Source organism: Oncorhynchus nerka, linkage group LG13 (genome assembly GCF_034236695.1).
Source record: "Oncorhynchus nerka isolate Pitt River linkage group LG13, Oner_Uvic_2.0, whole genome shotgun sequence".
Taxonomy (NCBI): domain Eukaryota; kingdom Metazoa; phylum Chordata; class Actinopteri; order Salmoniformes; family Salmonidae; genus Oncorhynchus; species Oncorhynchus nerka.
In genome coordinates, this window is record NC_088408.1 from 85,138,128 (window position 1) to 85,160,928 (window position 22,801).

Genomic DNA, 22,801 nt, shown 5'->3' on the forward strand with positions numbered 1-22,801 from the left:
AGAAAGACACAGTACACATGCATCAAGTGAAAGAAATAGATTTGTTAAATTCTGTCCCTCGTGTGTGTATACCAGCCTTAATGCATTTTCAATGGGGCTATTTAATAGTTCCATAAAATACTATGTAAAATGTGTCCTTCCAATTTGTTCAGTTCAAAGCAATAAACACATGAAGAACAAATATAAATGTAATTAGGTTAAGATAAACATGATTTATTCCACCCATGTCTTACTTATAGATTGGTTTACAAAAACAAGTGCTATTGATACGTGATCTAGCAGATGTGAATGGCTAATATTAACCATGTAAGGGATTGTACATTTTGCTGTAATTGATAAGTCGACATTAAGTAATTTTACATACATTGTTATGCTGTATTGTTATAAAAACCCAATGTTGGTCCAGACCTGCTAACATTGGGTGAATAATAAAACACCACACAAGGGTTCAAAGCCATAGATTTATTTAAATCAATTTTGAAATGCGTCATGTTTGACTGAATGTGCTGCATTTTTCACGAGGTGCAAGAATGACAATTCATGTCCTGTTAAATCAATATATTTTTAGACCACCCTGTTTTAATTCTGACAAGATGAAAGTGAAATTCATGAACGAAGATAATAAAACTACCCTAAATACAGTATATTAAAACCCCCAGTGGGTGAAACATCACTGCAACAGAACAGAATGCAGGGTTTCTCCTTTATTTCTCACATGATCATTTATACCCTTCCAAGTAGAAAATCTGCTGGACCTGCACACCCTACCATAAAGTCACATTTTACCACAGCTCTCCAGGGTTGTAAAATTTTATTTATTCTTTGGAGAAATCTGTACATGGAGGTTCTGGCCTTCAGTAGCTCACATATAATATTAGGACAACGGGGGCCAAGACAGGTAGCAAGCACACTGAAGGACCAGGAGCAGTTTCACACATTATTCAAAGCTGGAGAGGAAGGTCAACACAATCTCCTTCAGTTTGGCATCAGCTGTAGGTGAGATCATGCCATCAGTCCTGGAAAGAAACAAGGGTGTCCCATCAGTTCAGATGAAGTGTATATCAACGCATGTTACCATTTTAACACTAACCACTGTTGACTTATAACTCAGATCATTGTGGTAGTCCCATGTGTGTTACCTGATTGTGGTGAGCAGGTCCTGGTGTTGGCTGAGGACGTGCCCAAGGAAGGCCTTCTCAAACCTGGTGATCTTGGAAGGGTCCATCTTGTCCAAGTGACCTCTGACACCGGCGTAGATGACAGTCACCTGCTCCTCAATGGCCATTGGGCCTATGGGAGGGAAAGAAATCAATTTAAATAAAAATTGTGGGCCTTGCGGACAACAAAAATATCAAACTTTTAGCATACTGGTGGCGACACTCACAGTACTGTCCCTGCTTAAGCAGCTCGGTGAGACGGACGCCCCTGTTGAGCAGCTGCTGGGTGGCAGCGTCCAGGTCGGAGCCGAACTGGGCGAAAGCAGCGACCTCACGGTACTGGGCCAGCTCCAGCTTCATGGTACCAGCCACCTACACAGAAAGGACCAATTACATCATGGATTTAGGAGACCGATTCAAGTGAAAAAATATATACTGTGGGCTAACTGATGAACTGCAAGGAAGTTGATCCGCATTTATCCAAAGACAGTCTCCTTCAGAACCACAGTTCGTACCTGCTTCATGGCCTTGGTCTGGGCAGCTGATCCAACTCTGGACACAGACAGACCCACGTTGATGGCTGGGCGGATACCTTTGTAGAACAACTCAGTCTCCAAGAAGATCTGCCGGGGAGAGAGCACACCTCTTGTTTAGGGATTACATTAATCTTTGACACGTTGACTGGAAATTACATCCATCCACATCACACCCACCTGTCCATCAGTGATTGAGATGACGTTGGTGGGGATGTAAGCAGACACATCTCCGGCCTGGGTCTCAATGACGGGCAGAGCGGTCAGGGAGCCACCGCCAAAGTTGTCGTGCATCTTGGCGGCCCTCTCCAGCAGACGGGAGTGCAGGTAGAACACATCCCCGGGGTAGGCCTCACGACCGGGGGGACGACGAAGCAGCAGGGACATCTGACGGTAGGCTACAGCCTGGAGAGTAGGGAGGGGAGAGAATACAGCTGTTGGACATGGATGAAGTCACTGTGCGAGCCAAGCTCATTATTTTTTCCCTCCATGAAGTAGCATCACACTCAAGACTCCACTCAGCCCCATCTTCCCCTTCTCACCTGCTTGGATAAATCATCATAGATGATGAGGCCATGCTTGCCGTTGTCCCTGAAGAACTCTCCCATGGAGCAGCCTGAGTAGGGGGCCAAGTACTGCAGGGGTGCAGCATCAGAGGCTGTAGCAGAAACCACAATGGTGTACTTCATAGCATCAGCATCAGTCAACCTCTTCACCAGCTGCGCCACAGTGGATCTCTTCTGGCCGATGGCAACGTAGATACAGTACAGCTTCTTCTTCTCATCTTTGCCTTCGTTGAAACGTCGCTGGTTGATGATGGTGTCAATGGCAATAGCGGTTTTGCTGTTTTATTGGAAAAGGAATTTGTATTAGATTACTTTGCTGGTATACTTGTGCTCTGGAGCGTCTGGGGAATCAAATCTGAAAAGACGCAGCAGTAGAATGGAAACACTCATATCATAGCGAATAATTACTGCAATTATGAAGGCATGGTTTCTAAGTAGAATGAAAGGCAGTAGCAATTGGTTGAAATTAGAAGTCAACGGATTAATTAGGGCCTATTTCAAGTTTACATAATCGTTTTTGGACGCCGATTACATTGCATTCCACGAGGAAACTGCGTGGCAGGCTGACCACCCGTTACGTGAGTGCAGCACGGAGTCAAGGGAAGCTGCTAGCTAGCATTAAACTTAGAAGAAAAAAAACAATCTTCACATAATCACTAGTTAACATAGTAATATAGTCAACAATGTGTAGTTAACTAGCTTATCCTGCATGGCATATAATCAATGCGGTGCCTGAATTGATCATTTATCATCGAATCACAGCCAACTTCGGCAAACGAGGGATGATTTAACAAAAGCACATTTGCAAAAAAAGCACAATCGTTGCACGAATGTACCTAACCACAAACATCAATGCTTTCCATAAAATCAATACACAGAAGTATATTTTTCAAATCTGCATATTTAAGAAATTCATGTTAGTAGGCTATATTAACTTGGGAAATTATGTCACTTCTCTTTCTTTCATTGCAAGCAGAGTCAAGGTATATGCAACAGTTTGGGCAGTCTGGCTCATTGCGAAAGAATTTGCCATAATTTTACATAATTATGACTAACATTGAAGGTAGTGCAACGTAACAATATTTAGACTTCGGGTTGCCGCCCGTTCTATTAAATACGGAACGGTTCCGTATTTCACTGAAAGAATAAACATTTTGTTATCGAAATGAGTTCCCGAATTTGACCATATTAATGACTTGATAGAGCAGTCTGTTTAAGCAGTGGTAGGCAGCAGCAGGCTCGTAAGCATTCACTTTCCTGCGTTTGCCAGCAGCTCTTAGCAATGCTTGCTTCACAGCGCTGTTTTTGACTTGAATTGACTTTAAGCGTATCAAATCCTGAGATTAGGCTGGCAATACCAAAGGTGCCTATTAGAACATCCAGTAGTCAAAGGTATATGAAATACAAATGGTATAGAGAAATAGTTGACACGTCATAATTTCTATAATAACTATAACCTAAAACTGATCTGGGAATATTGAACCACCAGCTTTCATATTCTGAGCAAGGAACTTACCCAACGTTAGTTTTTTTACTTTCTTCTCCAACAGTGTGATTTTACATTATTTAAACCCGTTTCATTATTTATTTGAGACTAAATATATTGCATTTATATATTATATTAAGTTAAAATAAATGTCATCGAGTATTGTTGTAATTGTCATTATTTCACACAAAAAAATCTGCCAAATAATCGCTATCAGCTTTTTTGGGTCCTCCAATAATCGGTATCGCTGTTAAAATCATAATCGGTTGACCTCTAGTTGAAATAGTCTTCCACCCTCCTGGATAAAGATAATATTCTACCATGCTAATTTAATTAACACAACTGTTTATTATACATTAATCATCCATATTCTCAATTAGAGGTCGACTGATTATCATTTTTCAACACCGATACCGATTGGATGACCAAAATTAGCCAGTAACAATTAACCAGACGATTTTTATATATTTGTTTATATATTTGTAATAATGACAATCACAACTGAATGAAGACTTAATATAATACATAAATAAAAATCTATTTAGTCTCAAATAATGAAGCATGTTCAATTTGGTTTAAATAAGGCACAAACAGTGTTGGGGAAGAAAGTAAAAGTTCAAGTTCCTTGCTGAGAACATATGAAAGCTGGTGGTTCCTTTTAACATGAGTCTTCAATATTCCCAGTTAAGAAGTTTTAGGTTGTAGTTATTATAGGACCATTTCTCTCTATACCATTTGTAGGCCTTTCTAAATCTACCTGGCCGGGGTATCCTGGAAGGACATTGACCTCATCCCGTCAGTAGAGGATGTCTGGTTATTATTTTTAAATGCCTATCTCACCATCTTAAATAAGCATGCCCCATTCAAGAAATGTAGAACCAGGAACAGGTATAGCCCCTGATTCTCTCCAGACCTGACTGCCCTTAACCAACACAAAAACATCCTATGGCGTTCTGCATTAGCAGCAAACAGCCCCCATGATATGCAACTTTTCAGGGAAGCTAGAAACCAATACACACAGGAAGTTAGAAAAGCCAAAGCTAGTTTTTTAAGCAAAAATGTGTTTCCTGCAACAAACTCAAAAGTTCTGGGACACTGTAAAGTCCTTGGAGAATAAGAACACCTCCTCCCAGCTGCCCACTGCACTGAGGATAAGAAACACTGTCACTACCGAAAAATCCACTATAATTGAGAAGTTCAATAAGCATTTTTCTATGCCTTCCACCTGGCTACCCCTACCCCGGTCAACAGCACTGCACCCCCCCACAGCAACTCGCCCAAGCCTTCCCCATTTCTCCTTCTCCCAAATCCAGTCAGCTGATGTTCTGAAAGAGCTACAAAATCTGGACCCCTACAAAATTAGCTGGGCTAAACAATCTGGACACTTTCTAAAAATTCTGCCGAAAATGTTGCAACCCCCATTTACTAGCTTGTTCAACCTCTATTTCTAGTTGTCTGAGATTCCCAAAGATTGGAAAGCAGCTGCGGTCATCCCCCTCTTCAAAGGGGGGGGGGGGGACATTCTTGACCCAAACTGCTACAGACCTACAGTGGGGCAAAAAAGTATTTAGTCAGCCACCAATTGTGCAAGTTCTCCCACTTAAAGATGAGGCCTGTAATTTTCATCATAGGTACCACTTCAACTATGACAGACAAAATTAGAAAAAAAATCCAGAAAATCACATTGTAGGATTTTTAATGAATTTATTTGCAAATGATGGTGGAAAATAAGTATTTGGTCACCTACAAACAAGCAAGATTTCTGGCTCTCACAGACCTGTAACTTCTTTAAGAGGCTCCTCTGTCCTCCACTTGTTACCTGTATTAATGGAGGAGGACAGAAGAGGCAAGGAAATGACAGTGAGGAAAGAGAGCTGGAGATCATAAGGAAACCTACATCAAAGCAGATGCTCACAGTGATGAACCCCACTGGGACACAAAATACCCCTGGATTCAAGATCCAAGTTCCATTCCTAGCAACAGGAGTGGGGTGGAAGCCACCTTCTTGAGAACAGAAAAGCAACTCAAAAAAGAGCCAGAATGGAGAATAGCATACACAGCTCAAGTCCATGAAATGGTGGAGACAAGAGCAGTGAAGAAACTCAGAGCTCATTGCCAGCTGGAAGGGGCCAATATGGTATGTCAGCCACTTGGTGGCGCCAAACCCGCACTCTCTCACAACACCTGTGCGACTGGTACGGAACAGCAGCCAGAAGTTGAGGGGTCAGCATGAATGACCTTCTGCTGAAAGGGCCTGATGTCCTCAATCCCATCCGAGCAGTACTACTCAGGTTCAGGAGAGACGTCCATGCTACCCTCGGCGACATTAAGAAAATGTACAATTCTGTGTGGTTGGAAGACCTGGAGATGCACCTCCACAGATTTCTCTGGAGAGACACCGAGGAGGAAGAGATTAAAGAGTATGCGATCACCAGAGTCAACATTGGCGATTGACCAGCAGGGTGCATTGCGCAATTGGCTATGAGAGAGACAGCCAAACTGCCCATGTTTGCTCACCTGGAGGAGGAACGTAGGATCCTTGAAGAGGATACCTATGTCGATGACATCCTGACTTCCCATAATGACTTGCAAAAGCTGGACCAGAACACCAAAAGGGTTGAAGAGATCCTGAAGGCAGGTGGCTTCTTCCTCAAGCCCTGGGTCCGGTCAGATCAAAGTGGGAGGCAGGAGATTGTACCAGGAGAACAAGGAGCGCAGTCAAGCACAGCACTCATTCTCCCAAACCAAATGAGGGAAGGAGACAATAAAGCCCTTGGAGTTGGATACCTTGTACCTCATGACTTCAATCAATTTCTCAAAGAGGAAAAAGAAAATGAGTCGGCCAAAATCTCCTTGATGAAGAGGTGAGAGGGAAAACTCCAAACCCACTGACGAGAAAAGAACTGCTGAGCCAGGTAGCTAGCCTGTATGACCCAATAGGCCTCGTCACACCTGCCAAACAAAAGGGCGCCATTCTGGTCAGAAAGGCGTTTCAGGAAGCTGGAGGCAGAACTCTGACCTGAGACACTTGGGACAAACCTTTTGTCAGAAAATTTGAGGGAAGAAGCCATCCAATTCTTTGAGGAATACACGCATCTTGGCCAAATCACCTTTCACAGAAGCCTCACACCAGTCAACTGGATTGGAAAACCTTGGGGAATAACATTCTCTGATGGAAGTGACAAGAGCTATGGAGCCGTAGTGTACTTAAGATGGGAGACCCAGCAAGACATCAAAGTCAGACTGGTTGAATCCAAAGCAAAGCTCACACCATTGGACCAAAAGGGAGAACCAGTCAAATCTGATATCTGCTGTGCTGTCTATGCAGCACGACTTCGAAAGTACGTTGAAAAGCACAGTCGAATAGAAATTGAACGATGGCTCCATCTACTGGACAGTCAAACTGTGTTGGGAGCAATCCAGAGAGACAGCTATGGATATGAAACTTTGTTTGCGAATAGAGTTGGAGAGATCCAGAAATCCACATCCATAGAAGACTGGTGGTGGATCCCAGGAGGCCTGAACAGTGCTGACATCATAACAAGAAGGGCAGCCCCAAAAGACCTCCAGGAAGATTCCATGTGGAAGGATGGACCAGCATTCCTGAGGCAACCTGTGAAAGAGTGGCCACATAAGTCGGCCAAAGAAATCGCCTCGTATGCCAAGGAAGGCACAAACAAACTTCGAAGGAAAGCTTCCTCGGCAGCACTGACCAGAGCGCAGGTCAAGAGAAACCAGAGTGATGCACAGCAAAATAACCCAGATGAACCCAAGACTCGGATCCAAAGATCACCAGCCGGCTCTGCGGTAACCAAACTGATTGACATCAGGAAATTCAGCAGTCTGACCAGGCTGATCCGAGTCATTGCATGGGTTTGGAGAGCCACAACAAGATTGAAAAATGGTGACCAAGAATTCAGCCTCAGATAAACCGAAGTGGGAGGACGCTCTTTCAACAAACTGGAGGTCCAGAGCCAAAACAAGCTGTACTCACTGTCGGGGAGTGTGAAGATGCACTAAGAGACTTGTTCCTTGCAGCTAAAGAAGGTATAACCTTTCAAGACACCACTCTCAACAGACTCGCTGTTTACAGAGATAAAGAGACTGGGCTCTCAGTTTGTGGAGGAAGGTTCCAGATCTTTGATGAGGACGAAACTGCCGTACCAATTCTACCATATGAGGCATGGATATCCACTCTCCTTGCTCAAGAGGCCCATGGTGCAAACCATGAAGAAATAGCAGGCACACTCCTCCGGATGAGGAAGAAAGCCTGGGTGATAAAAGCCGGAAGCTGGCTAAAAAGAGAGTTGACAACTCTGTGCAGAAAGGCCAGGACCAGAAAGTGCCAACAGATCATGAGTGACCTTCCATCCGAGCAGATAACACCAGCAAGACCATTTGAGTACACAACAGTGGACTTATTTGGACTGTATGAAGTCAAGGACGAGGTGAAAAAGAAAACCAAGCTCAAGGTGTGGGGTATTATCTTCTGTTGCATGGTATCCAGAGCTATACACACAGATGTTGTCAGTGACCAGTCGACTGAAGGCTTCCTACTGGCTTACCAAAGATTCACGGCACTGAGAGGGCACCCAAATAAATTGTGGTCAGATCCTGGAAATAACTTTGTGGGTGCCAGACGTGCCCTCAAAGAACTCTACCTCTTCTTAGAGCAACTAAGTAAATCTGAGCTTGAAAATGAAGCTTCCAAGCATGGGACAGAATGGAGCTGGAAAATCCACCAGCAGACTCCCCTCACAGGAATGGAGCTGCAGAAGCAGCTGTTCGTACTGTGAAGCGGGCTTTGCACAACCTGGGAGGAGAAGGACTCTTCACATGGAGTGAGTTTCAAACATTTCTCTACACGGCTGCTAACCTTGCCAATGAGAGGCCCATAGATGCAAGAACTCAAAGCCGGGAGGACTGCATAGAATACATCAGCCCAAATTCCCTTCTGCTTGGACCCAGAGGAGATCTTGGATGCTTTGATTTTGAAAGCTACACATACAAAAGATTGAGAGCTATCCAAACAGAAGTTGACCGGTCCCGGAGGAAGTGGAGTCAGTTAGCTGGGCCCAATCTATTCGTGAGGAGTAAACGGCACACAACACACAGGAATGTGGCTGTTGGAGATGTTGGCTGGCTGGCTGACCAAAATGCCTGGAGGGGTCACTACAAACTAGCCAGAGTCATCAGTGTCAACATTGACAAGAAGGGCATCGTCAGAGATGTACATGTCAGAACTTTTCCCAGCTACCCAGTCCCAACTGTGAAGCCAGACTGCTCTTTCAAATCAAAGACTTAATTATAATAAACTTACAAATACAAGCCATAGGTCATTAATATGGTCAAATCTGGAAATGATCATTTTCAAAAAAACAAAACGTTTATTCTTTCAGTGAAATACGGAACCGTTCCGTATTTTATTGAACAGGTGGCATCCATAAGACTAAATATTGCTGTTACATTGCACAACCTTCACTGTTGTCATAATTATGTGAAATGATGGAAAATTAATTAGGTTCTTTGTTAGGAAAAATGTCTTCAGTTTGTAACGAGTCAGGCAGCCCAAACGGCTGCATATACCTTGACTCTGCATGCAATGAACGCAAGAGAAGTGACAATTTCCTGCTAACATGAATTTCATTTAACTAAATGTGCAGGTAAAAAAAAAATATATACTTGTGTATTGATTTTAAGAAAGGCATTGATGTTTATGGTTGGGTCCATTGGTGCAAAAACAGTACATTGTACACGCATGCGCTTGTTAAATCACCCGTTTGGCGAAGTAGGTTGTGATTCGATGATAAATGAACAGGCACCACATTGATTATATGCAACGCAGGACAAGCTAATTAAACTAGTAATATCAACCATGTGTATTTAACTAGTTATTATGTTAAGATAGTTTTTTTATAAGCTAAGTTTAATGCTAGCTAGCAACTTACCTTGGCTCCTTGCTGCACTCGTAACAGGTGGCCAGCCTGCCACGCAGTCTCCTCATGGAGTGCAATGTAATCGGCATCCAAAAATTAAGATTATCGATTGTTATGAAAACTTAAAATCGTCCCTAATTTATCGGCCATGCAGATGAATCAGACGACCTCTATGCTCAATCCCCAGTTAGCCCTACTAAAGGAATAGAGGTATTTTCTAAGATGGCATCTGGCCATCTGTGTTTACCCAGTCTGCCGGTCACCGATGATCAGCTCACGCTGGCCACGCCCAATGGGCACCAGGCTGTCCACGGCCTTGATGCCAGTCTGCATCGGTTCCTTCACAGAGATACGGGGGATGATGCCAGGGGCCTTCAGACCCACACGCCTACGGATGCTAGACCCAAGAGGACCCTGAGGGACAGAGTAGGGTTAATGCCATTCTGATCAGACCCGATATGCCCAGGCTATAGTTAACCTCTAATCACAACCCAAGGACTCGGCCTAGATCCGAAAGGATCAGACAGGAGATCCTGTTTCTTATGTGGTGTTCAAGGTGTTTTAGTATAAAATACATTTCTATTTCGCATTAAATCTCAATGTACAAAAGTCCTATTCTAATAATAACTAGCAATTAACTACACTATTTTTTTTTTTTACAAATCTGCCCTCACCTTTCCATCAATGGCATTGCCCAATGCATCCACCACACGACCCAGCAACTCTTCACCAACTGGCACATCCACGATGGCACCAGTCCTCTTCACAATGTCACCCTCTTTGATCAGCTTGTCATTACCGAACACCACAACACCAACATTGTCAGGCTCCAAGTTCAGAGACATACCCTAGAAAAGAGGATAAAAGACAATGGTAAAATTATGAAGACGACAGTGGTTAGATTGAACAGAAGCTCTTTCAATGCAACATGGTTCCGTTAAATTCATAAACTGTCTAGATCAGCACCTTGAGCCCAGAGGAGAACTCCACCATCTCCTCAGCCTGAACATTCCTGAGACCGTAAACTCTGGCAATACCATCACCGATGGAGAGCACACGGCCAGTCTCCTCCAGATCAGCACTTGTGTCAGCCCCCAGGATCTTCTCCTCCAAGATTGAGGACACCTCAGCCGTGCCTGGGAAAAAGAACCCACTCATCAAAATATGGACTCAACTTGACAGTCAACATAACTCCTCATTTTTGTTAGTATAATATAGCCATAAAGGAATCCCTTTTATGTTCATATAGGGAGAAATAGCAACAATTGATAGTGACTGGTAAGGAGCTGAATGTGACAAAAATGAACCCATCCCAAACTGATTTTTCCAAAAGATCACAGAGCCTAGACTATTTTACAAGGCATTGTGTCGCACTGCACCTTCAAGTGTACATCCTGATGGCCCCTGCTAATTTAAATAGGTACTTGTGGCAAAACAGGATTTCTGACCTAAATAGTAAGTGTCATTAACTAAAGGTCATTCATTGAGTCAATCATTCGCTTTACGCACCAGTCTTTGCAGCAAGACATGGTCTGTGTGTATGAAGGTGAGTCACTCCTACACTGGCGGCGGCAACATTCTTGGACACCTAGAATGAATGCAAGCATGGTCAGTTATTGTTCAAGACAAGTGCTATTGTACTGATGCAATGGGAAATAAATCGCACTATGTATATTGGAATCGCTAGCTGCATTACAATGAACTGAAATCAAAACATATGCCCCAAGGCATTAGCCCAAGCGTTGTTAGTTAGCTAGGTTGTCCGCAAGATGTCCTCTCTTTTGACTGCTGGCAATGCCAGTTAAACCACCACTACAAAAACATTTTTCAAAACAAGAAACTACACTGTAGTTAACTAATTATAATTATATGAACTTGTTCTGTGCAAGGCGGAGCATTCTGTATGTAAAAGACCCTGACCTTCACAGAACTTAGCTAACTAACGGATAGCATGCTAAACTAACGTTACATAGCTAGCACAGCCATTTTACGGGACCGTAGTGTAGTTGAAGTGCATTCATTGAAAGGGAAAAAACTAAATGAAATGTGCAATGAATGAGTTATACAAACAGCAATGTAACGTTATAAAATAAATATCAAGACAGCAGGTCGAGTGGCATGAGATGCCTTGCTGGGTCATGACGTTCTAGACAAGCGTGTGAAGGTGGAGGCCTGTAAAGGCCTACCCTTCATACACCCACTGCATTGACATTTTCATTCGTGCAATGCAAATGGTCTTACATTCAACAACCAAATCAATACTCACAAATCCAGCCCGTCTGGGCAGGCTTCTGGCCAGAGCCGCTGCAACTCGCACGGATAACATCTCTAACGGGAGAATATGACTTGTCCTCCACCACCTGCAAAGACCAGCTAGTTTTACTTAGAGGGTGTCCTATGTATGCGAATGACCTGGGGGTGGCTGGCTTCGTTCTTCTTCATTTTATGTCATCCGTGATGACAGCCTGTCATTTCAAATCGTTACTGCCATCTACTGTAGTGGAGTTCACGTTTCAGCTGCTATGTATGAGTGGTACACTAGCGCCCACTAGCGATCATAAAGGGCCTGACATTGTTTGGGGGGAATTCGACACAACCTAGAGGCCATGTGTGGTACTGAATATTTCCTAAACGTGAAAATACCGATCCATCGACGCTTTGTCAACGAAGCAGTTGCCTGTCAACTCAGTGCTAGAACTGCTTGAATGTAGGTTGGAACGGACCATCTTGCATGGGCTATATCTCTCATCAACCCAGCGGCAAGACAAGGATCCAATAATGGTTTTAGTGCATGTCGGATATCTGGTTCTTCCTGTATTTGGCTCAGTAAGAAATAGAGGTATTTATATATATTTATCTTTAACAATTACGTGTGCCCTGTTAATCTCAATATCGCTAAAGCTGCTCGCTAACCTGGTCGAAAATCTCTTTTAGGATCCATTCCAACAAGCGACTGTGTTGTTGTCGTCCTAGCTAGTTGGCTACCAAACAGCTGTTCCGTTCTATATAAAGCGAATGATAGCTAACTAGGACAAAACAGTATGTTTGCCATACAAGGCTATTATGTTCTTATTCGTTAAATTTTTATTAACAATTGCACGATCATATTACACATTTTGGTAGTATTGGTCTGATCGTATATAAACCAAATATAGCCTTTTCAGGTAGCTATTGACAGCTAACTAACGTTAGCTATCTAATTGTTATATGGACGCGCGTTGACCGATGCTATTTAGCTAACGCTAGTTACCTTTTTAAACGTTAAGCTATTTTTGGACATGATATTGTAGTAAGTCAGCTCAATTTCAATACATATAAGCACAGCCATTGAAATGAATGGCAGTGGTGAAATGTCAGAGAGGAATGCGTGAAACACGTTCAAACTTGTTTGAAGGTTAGTTAGCTGGTTACAAAGTGCTAGCTCGGTCGGTCTGTTTGTAGGGAGAATGTATTTAATCCCAGGATGTCATTTGAAGATCATCTTTACTGCTTGCCAAGAGGATTTTATGACTAATTCAATTAGCTAGCTAGCTAAAGAATGTTTGCTATATCGCAACTACTAGCTAACAAACAGGCTAAATTGTCATATTTTAAAATGTCAGGAAGATCTTTAAACACGTAACGTTAGCTAATTTAGCTAGCTATGTAGGTTGTTTTTCCAATCTGGTCTGAGCGTTTCGTATTCTGTATTTGCAGTAAATCCGATACATATTTAGTATGATATGTTGTGTATTTTATGCAAACATCTATGTTATGAATTATAGCTAACCTTAGCTCGGCCAGGAGTTAGCTACATGCTAAGTAGTTGCAGAGGAGCTAAAATTCTAGTTGTCTGTGATGAGATTCGAGCTCACGGTATACGCCCACCTGACCAACCAACCAACAAACTTTCGTTTTTATTTAAGTAATCGTATGTCTTATTTAACTAAACGTAATATATACTACTCATTTTAGTGTCCCGGATTTACCTTGTTTACCTTTACTATGATATGTCTCGTCTATGAGACCAGGCTGATCCACCAGTTGATTTTAGACAGTAATTCCCCATTGATTCAGTATTAAAACATACTTAAGCAATAAGGCACGAGGGTGTGTGGTATATGGCCAATATACCACGGCTAAGTTGCTGTTCATAACCGTGACGCAATGCAGAGTGCCCGGATACGGCCCTTAGCCGTGGTATATATTGGCCATTTACCACAAACCCACGAGGTACCTTATTGCTATTATAAACTGGTTACCAAAGTAATTAGAGCAGTATCAATAAATATTTTGTCATATACATTGTATATGGTCTGATCTACCACGGCTGTCAGCCAATCAGCATTCAGGGCGTGAACCACCCAGTTTATGAAGTTGCTACAGTGTAGCATATTAAGTTCATGCAGTGGCATCAATTATTTCACATTGTGCTTTTATTTCTGTTCTTATTTCCTGTTTCATAGTTTCGAGGCTGGCTCTACATTCTGCATTTATCAGATCTTTGTCGTCCCTCCCATTGTGTAGCTAATGATCATCTGCTGCTGTGTGGTGTGGCGTGGCCTGGCCTCTGCCTGTTCTCTGCATTTAGCTGTATTCAATCCCTTCTTCATTTCCTCTTTCCATCAGAAGACGACATTGGTGTATATATAACAACAACAAAAATGTATCATTCAACCATAGAGTATATGTGGAAAAACTAAAACAAATAGCTAACACCTATATAATAACTTTTTGTCTTTGTCAAGTTGTTGTAGATTTAACACATTTTTAGCTCTTAAAGAGAATCAAATGTATGTCATTGTGTACCTCCCATTCAGTCTTGATTATGACAACAGCCTATTGTAAATCCCTGTAAAGTGGATACATTTTGCATGGATTCTATTTCTGCACTGCTTTACTGAACACCAGAATTTGGCAAATTTTCTTTCTTTTTTTCCTCATGGAAAATGCATTGTACAAAGGTAGCTAAGTAATAGTATATTTTGCTCCAATTGGCATTCTTTTTACATGTACAATTACATGTAAAGCTTATGCATTGTCATATTTCATTGAATATGATCACACACAATTATAATTACCTCGTGGTCATCTGAGTGATTTCAAAATAGACAACACATCAACATTTTATAAATACTGGTACACTTCACCTGTTCCCAACAACCTGTCATAACCGCCTCCATTTGTGTAACCCTTTTGTTCCTCTTGAAAATGAATATCTTTGAAACACTGAATTATCAGGCCTTTTGCTCACTAAAGCCAAAACCAAATCGTAATGCTATAAGTGTAGATGCTCTCACTGGTTGTTCACTTCCCAATGAGCCTCCCCACTAACAAAAGTACAAAATGCTATCCATTTCACAGGGATGCTTATCTCCTGCACTGCTACAGTGAATCTTCTAGTAGAGTAATAATGTATTTTATTGTTTGGTTGTGGTCTCTCTTTACCTTTTTGTTCTGGTAATGGTACTCTCAATGCATGGTCACATTATGATTCATATGATTTTTTTTTTTTTACATTGAATAGTAAATTCCAATGTAATCTTTCTGTAGTAAAGATGTACCCTACCGTGCTGTAGCCAACCACATCTGCTCATTAGATGCTGCTTCTGTTCTTATTAACCCTATATGGAGCATGGTGGGCCTTGCCTTCAGTCAATGTTGTTTATTTTTGTTGCATGGTGTTTATATTATCATTATTACAAAAACACAAATTCCACAAACTAATATTTTTCAATAAAGAATATAGTATTTTTCCTAACCTTCAGTGTGCTTCTTGCTGATTTCCATTTATTGTCTTTAGCCCTCCCCTCGTCCCTACCTTCCCCCTTCCACCCCACCCACCTCTCCCGCTGTGACAAAGATAGACAATTTCAATGCTTTTATCATCACAAGGCCTGAATGAGTCTGTCCCCTGTCATTCATGGTGATTGTACCACTGAGACAATTGAAAGTGCAGTGTGCCACAGTTGAACCTTGGATCAAATGATTTAACCATTGTGATTAGTGACTGGTTAGGAGCTGAATGTGAGACAAAATAACCCACCCCATTCAGATGTTTCTGAAAGATCACAGAGCCTTGACTATTTCACAAGGCATTTTGTAGCACTGCACCTTCAAGTCTACTCCAACGTAATGACCCAAATGCAATGTAGACTTTGCCTTTTTCTCAATTGTAGGGCTTTCACCTGTTTTCATCTGAATGTGTTAGCCACTCTACCACCAACACTTTCGCATGTTCTTCGTGTTAGAAAAGGTGAAGGTGACTTTCACAAAGGCCTATAGATAGATCCGTCCCACAATGTTTGTGCTAGGCTGCGTATAGCTCAGTGGATACATTCAGTTTACATTTGTTTGATGTTCTTTTTCCAGGACTTCTCATGCTGCCCGAGTCAAATGCATTTACCGCAATGGAAAACATGTCACTGACTACGAAATATCATCCTATAAATTGTGTTCTCCCCTTTCAAACATATTTTGTCATTGCCATCAATGTCACAATGCAGCCTAGGCCACCTTCATGCTAATTGCAAACCATTCCCATTACTATCAATTATCAATGTTATTTCCATTAGAATTGTCAGCCCTATATAGTATGGAGACAGTGTACTGAAACTAGTCTCTGATTCAACAGCAGCCTGTTTTCTTCAGCTGCCAAATAGCTGTGGTTAGAAGAGGGGAAAAGTACTGTCAAACTATTTCCTCTGCACCAACAAATCTATGCATGGGGAAAAGTTTGGGTAGCAGTGTGTGTCAGTGAGAGTAAGATACAGGCCTAGGCAGTATTTTAATTGATTTCTTGAAGGAGATAGACATATGTTGTAGGCTTTATGTGGCTTTGGCCTTGACTCGTGCTCATAGATATTACACATCTTGGCATTAGCTGTTAGATATTTCTGGGTAGTGATGTATAAACAGACACATCATTGATGTTGTGCTATAAAATGTTACCCACAGTTCAGCAAGTGAAACAGTTATCAGAAAAAGGACCCACTCACAGCAATGCTATCACATTGTTAAAATCCTCAGTGATTTATAAAGGATGAACAGTTTGTGTCATAAAAAAATAAACATCTTAGGAATAGATGTTCTGCCTTTTGTCCCACTGTGGATCAATGATGTCATTCATGTGAATGTCACACTGTAGATCTTGAAGTTGGAGAATATTTCTGGCAGCACTTCTATCAAAGGGATTCAAGGTCATTCAGATATGTTACCGGTACCCCTAGATTTTAAAACTAGATTCATTTGAAAAGCACTCTGTTACACAATTTAAATGCACAATCCTGGGCACGCACATTGCCGAAGAGTCAGATGCCCAGAGGTGAGAATCCAACCAGAAGGTCAAATGTCACATGATGCCATAATAGACCGTGTTTGGAAGTATTAACATTTTCCATGCAGGTTTGAATGTGTTACTTCACCATATCTCCCTATCCCCTGATGTAAGTTTCACCATAGGTAAGAGTTAGGGCTTTTGTAAAGATCCTCCTACAGAAACACAATTACATCACACAAACACACACTCCATGTCACATACACAATAAATTCTAACCTGCCGTTTCTCTCTCAGGTGTCTGACTCCCTCTCATTGTTTCCACAGGATCCCACTTTAACCGGCAGCAGCAGCAGCATAGCCATGCTACCTCTTGCCGGCACTTCCAGCTAGGCCCCCAGGCCCAGCTGCCCATTGACTTCCCAATGCCCCACCCAGGTCAGCCCCAGTCGGGCATCAACCCCCACCTGGCTCCCCCTGGCCATCAGCATTCTCCCCAGCTCCACCCGCCTCTCAACCCCCTACCCTCCACACCCCAGTTCCAGGACATTTCTGCCCCTCCTTTCCTACCTCAGGCCTTACACCAGCAGTACCTCCTCCAGCAGCAGATCCTAGAGACCCAGCACCGGCGCATCATGCCACCTTCCAGGTATGGGGACCTGGTTTCTGGCTAAGCACGGCACTCCCATAGTAACTTGGGTACCTCCCTAAGCTATAGAAAAGTCAAGGTTTGTATTAACAACTACAGTATATTTGAGGGGTAGTTTGGCATGTGTTTTCACACCTCAAAAGTGCTTTAAAGTTGAGTCGAAATTTCCATTGGATCTGTAGATCCACACAACATATGGCATGGAATATGATGTGCACAGAAACGTTTTTTGGTTGTCCTGTCAGCAGACACCAGCCCCACAGACTGCGGCCGGGTTACGAGTTTGCTCCCGCCCTCCACATCCCCCCACAGCCTGCGGCCCAGCAGCCTCGCTACCTGGCTGAAGGCACAGACTGGTAAGACGCCAGCTTGCACTCATACAATAATGTGGCTTAATAATGTGGCTTCATCCATTTAAGTCTCAAACATTACTCCTGGACTGTGGATAATCTTAATTTTCTCATTTGAGTCACCTGTTCCCACAGGCATGATGGATTATTTGTCACATGCGCCAAATACAACAGGTGTAGACCTTACAGTGAAATGCTGACTTTACAAGCCCTTAACCAACAATACAGTTTTAAGAAAAATAACTGTTAAGTAAAAAATAAAGAGCAGCAGTAAAATTACAGTAGCAAGGCTATATACAGGGGCTACCAGTACATAGTCAATGTGTGGGTCAGTCGACGTAAATTGAGGTAATATGTACATGTTGGTAGAGTTAGTGACTATAGGTAGATAATAAACAGAGAGTAGCAGCAGCGTAATAGAGGGGGAGGGGAGGGACAATGCAAATAGTCTGGGTAGCCCTTTGATGAGCTGTTCAGGAGTCTTATGGCTTGGAGGTAGAAGCTGTTAAGAAGCCTCTTGGAGGCAGGCCACTCGATTTCGTCTCTGTTATATTGGCATCGAACATGTCAGGGGGTGACCTTGATAATTTATTGTTAAAACGAGAGGCTACCTGGATCTTTAACTTAGAGACCCTTGCTCCCTTCGGTCTCAACGTAGACTTTGATCTGAAGCCATTCTTGTGATTATTGTGACTTTGCCATTGTAGTTGTTTGTAAGCTTGTGTAGTCTAAAATGAATCTATGATCGTATGCTATCCATTTATTGTTTGTATGCTGTTCTTTGTATGCTATTTTAATATTTGATAATTAACCAATGATATTAGGCCACTCTTGGCCATGATTACAGACACCTGTGTTTTTGACACTATATAAACGAGTCATCCCGCAGTGTTTGTGATCATACCCTGATGAAGACAGCTTGGCTGTCGAAACATTGGTAATTACATTTTTGCATCTGAGCTCCTAGAGTGTGCGGCTCTCTTTTATTTTCAAGAAGCCTTTTGGACCTAGACTTAGCTCTCCGGTACTGCTTGCCGTGCGGTAGCAGAGAGAAGAGTCTATGACTAGGGTGGCTGGAGTCTTTGATAATTTTTAGGGCCTTCCACTGACACCGCCTAGTATAGAGGTCCTGGATGGCAGGAAGCTTGGCCCCAGTGATGTACTGGGCCATACGCACTACCCTCTGTATGGAATCCAAGGACAATCAATGTTAATGATTTTTGTTGGGTCTGTGTTTAACTGGTTTCTCTCTTATGTCTCCTCCTCTGTTGTGTGGTTGGTCAGGGATTTGAGTGTGGACGCGGGGCTCCCTCCTCCTCAGTACCACGTCCGCCCACTGCCCCAGCACTACCATCACTACCTGACATCTCCCAGGATGCATCACTTCCCCAGGAGCAATGCCTCCACCCAAGTGGTGAGATCATCACAACTCTTTTTGCCATAATATTTAAATGAACAGAATGTACATTTACAATTAAAGCGATGTTCAATGATCTGTGCAATCATGGCATCCATATTTGTTGTACCACCCGTAGTGTTTGATTTGGTCTTTACACCATAGATCATTGTAGAGACTGGGTTTAGGGATGGCTGGCATCTGTATGAAATTCAGATGTTTTCTCAGAGTTGAGGAGAAGGTATCCAGATTACTCCCTTACTGTCTCTCTGTATGTTCTCTCTAGGTTGTCCATGAGATCAGAAACTACCCGTATCCTCAGTTACACCTGCTGGCCCTGCAGGGCCTCAACCCCTCCCGCCATGCATCAGCTGTGAGAGAGAGCTATGAGGTACTGTTATACCAGTCACACGGCTAACTCCAGTCAACCCTGTCACACTCTCACCCCGACACACACACACACACTCTGGTAATCACACGGCTGTCCTCACGCCTCTGTCCCTGCCTCCAATGCTGTAGACAGCCTCATGTGGGACTGCTCCTCTCTTTTCCACAAGTTCTGTTTTCCAGATGCTTCTGAATCGAAAAGCTATTGTTTTATTTTGCTTTGTTCTTTTGTTGTTTTTATCAGACTGAAATAAGAGCCAGTATAAATGAAGTGTCTTGAGGTAGAGACAAATGCTTGTTCCAGATGTTTAACAGTCTTCCCACATGTGTTGCCTGTAGGAGCTACTGCAGCTGGAGGACAGGTTGGGCAGTGTGAACCGAGGGGCTGTCCAGACCACTATTGAAAGGTTTACCTACCCTCACAAATACAAGAAGGTAAGAATATGCCCTCAGGTTGTGTCTGTAACGGATGTACCGAGGCAGAACAGTGAATAAAGCACAATAGAACAGAATGACACGGACGAACACTGCCGTCTCATTTTAGGTCATTGTTAGCCAAAAATCTCTCCAAGGAATCCTGTCCCCTTGCAGTCCAAATGGACTTATTTACACAACAGTCAGATGGTTTGGAGTGTACCCAATTTAAGACCACAGATGACTCCTCTTGCAGGTGAAAGGACAAATTATTATAAAGCTGTGTGAGTCTTGTGAGAATTATTTGAATATACTGAAGGAATCATAGGCATGCATGACATTTTAGTGAATTATTGAGACTGGAACCTGAGTTAAATTTGAAAATATGCATATTGCTTTTTGTAAAAAAAAAAAAAAAAGGTATATTTTATTTTCCAGAGGATAACTCAGGACCTGAAGCTCGGGCTGGTGGATGAGGAACTGGATACAGATGAGAAGTGTACCATCTGTCTATCAATGCTGGAGGATGGAGAGGATGTCAGGTTGGTCTAGTCACAATGCTAATGACAATGTTATTGTCATGGTAATTTTGGTGCCAAAACAGACTACAGTTTGCAGATCTCTGTATCTATGGTAATTCATATTAACACTCTTCATCCTCTTCCTCCACCACCAGGAGATTACCCTGCATGCACCTCTTCCACCAGGCGTGTGTGGACCAGTGGCTGGCCACCAGTAGGAAATGCCCCATATGCAGGGTGGACATTGAGACCCAGCTGGCACCAGACAGCTGATGCCTCCTTTCCCTGCCCCCATCTTGTGAAACCCCACCTCATCCCTAGGGGGAGCTCTGCCAAACGTCCCCCTTCCCATCTGCATCACATATGAGCCTGCCTTCTGAGCCAGCTGAGGAAGACAATGAGCGGGAGGGGAGGTGAGAGGGATTAACAAAGCACACTGATCCAAACAATAGAGAAACAAAAGAGGCCGATGGATGGATGGATGGATGGATGAAGAAGAGAGGCAGAAGGGTGCCAGAATGTATGGACAGATTTACAGGGCCTTGATGAGTCTCCATCAGGGTTTTGCACCGTAGCATTAGCTTCTCCATACACTCAGAGATGAGATCCTCCATTAAACCACCTAGCGAGCGTGTGTGTTGTGTTGTTGGGTTTATATATGTGTACTGGTCTCACTCCCTCTTGATGAAACCCAAAATGCTGAGCTCTAGCTACAGCACATCTGTGCGAAACATGACAAGATATGAAATCAGCAGTGGGATGTTTCTTGAAATGAGCTTCTGTGGCCTAATGCATATGGTGTTATGGAGTGTAGTAGTCTTGTTATTGATCACCAGTATTTAACAGGGTGACAGTGTGGTGTAGCAAGCAAAAATCCCACTTTAAGAAATAAGGTGGGAAAAAATACAAAATGGGGAAATAGTCTTTAAAAGAGGGTAATAGGCATACAGGCAGCCTTTAGGCAATGAGGAAGTGCTAGCTATGTACAAAGGCCAATCAATAGGTGGATTTCCAGTACAGTCGATCTCTGCTATCACAGTGGATGCTAGAGATGCTAACCAGGCATGGCTTCAGTGGTTTGTAATTGTGCTGTATTGGGGCCTCTATACTCTAGAACTGAGGCCACAGATATGCATTCTGTATGGCAGGCTTGGGCTGTCTTGTGATTGTGGAGCAGTAGGAAGTCTGCGCAGGATGACGTTTATTGTCATGAGTCTTGTCCTGGAGGCAGAACTCCGCTAGACGGAACAGCTGCAAAGTCAGAATTGGCTACATTGTAAAAATTCATTAAAACAATTTTAGGTTAGGATTAGCAGTGTGGTTAGGTTTAAAATCAGATTCTATGACTTTGTGGCTGTGCCAGCTAGTGACCACTCTGCAGAGCGGCCTCCAGAACAACATTCATACCGGGGGAAAAATTGAAAAGTCCGCAGTATCTCTGCATGTGAACCATACACTGTATGACTCTCTCCCTCATCCATGGAGCAGGATGAAGTTTCCCTTAGATGCTGATCTTAGGTCAGTGTTGCATCTCCCCTCCTAATAATTAAGATTAGAATTGGTGGAGAGGAACGCTGATTATAGAACTGTGCCTATGGGTAACTTCTACTCACAGCCTCATCCATAGCACGATTTTTAAGGCTGGCATTGGCTGGAGGATGCAGTGTCTGTGTATTGTCTTTAGAGTGAATACAATGTAGTTATTTTCTAACATACACTACCACTTAGAAGTGTCCTTGTTTTTGAAAGAAAAGCAAAAAAAATTGTCCATTAAAATAGCATAAAATTGATCAGAAATACAGTGTAGACATTGTTAATGTTGTAAATGACTATTGTAGCTGGAAATGGCAGATGTTTTTTATGGAATATCTACGTACATAGTTGTACAGGGGCCCATTATCAACAACCATCACTCCTGTGTTCCAATGGCATGTTGTGTTAGCTAATCCAAGTTTATCATTTTAAAAGGCTAATTGATCATTAGGAAAAAAATGTGCAATTATGTTAGCACAGGGGGAAACTGTTGTTCTGATTAAAGAAGCAATAAAACTGGCCTTCTTTAGACTAGTTGAGTATATGGAGCATCAGCATTTGTGGGTTTGATTACATACTTGGATTAGCTAACACAATGTGCCATTGGAACAGGGGAGT

General features: G+C 42.7%; 2 protein-coding genes across 3 annotated transcripts; one reads left to right on the forward strand and one right to left on the reverse strand.

Annotated features, from left to right (window-relative positions):
• Nucleotides 1-447: 447 nt before the first annotated feature.
• Nucleotides 448-12,101, reverse strand: LOC115140301 (ATP synthase subunit alpha, mitochondrial-like). Its single transcript, XM_029678613.1, has 11 exons — nt 11,945-12,101; nt 11,188-11,266; nt 10,645-10,814; nt 10,353-10,526; nt 9,926-10,092; nt 2,233-2,533; nt 1,871-2,095; nt 1,673-1,780; nt 1,385-1,529; nt 1,140-1,290; nt 448-1,016 (listed from the first exon to the last, which is right to left on the reverse strand). The coding sequence occupies exons 1-11, from the start codon at nt 12,002-12,004 to the stop codon at nt 938-940; spliced, it is 1,659 nt and encodes a 552-aa protein (XP_029534473.1). The 5' UTR covers nt 12,005-12,101; the 3' UTR covers nt 448-937.
• Nucleotides 12,102-12,254: 153 nt separating this feature from the next.
• Nucleotides 12,255-22,485, forward strand: LOC115140302 (E3 ubiquitin-protein ligase ARK2C-like). Of its 2 annotated transcripts, XM_065026793.1 has the most exons (8): nt 12,255-12,517; nt 17,261-17,582; nt 17,828-17,938; nt 19,217-19,346; nt 19,615-19,719; nt 20,055-20,150; nt 20,568-20,671; nt 20,806-22,485. In XM_065026793.1, the coding sequence occupies exons 1-8, from the start codon at nt 12,457-12,459 to the stop codon at nt 20,921-20,923; spliced, it is 1,047 nt and encodes a 348-aa protein (XP_064882865.1). In that variant the 5' UTR covers nt 12,255-12,456; the 3' UTR covers nt 20,924-22,485. The 2 variants fall into 2 exon arrangements, with proteins under 2 accessions (XP_064882865.1, XP_064882864.1); XM_065026792.1 differs by lacking the exon at nt 12,255-12,517 and having other exon boundaries at nt 12,524-17,582; nt 17,831-17,938.
• Nucleotides 22,486-22,801: the final 316 nt, after the last annotated feature.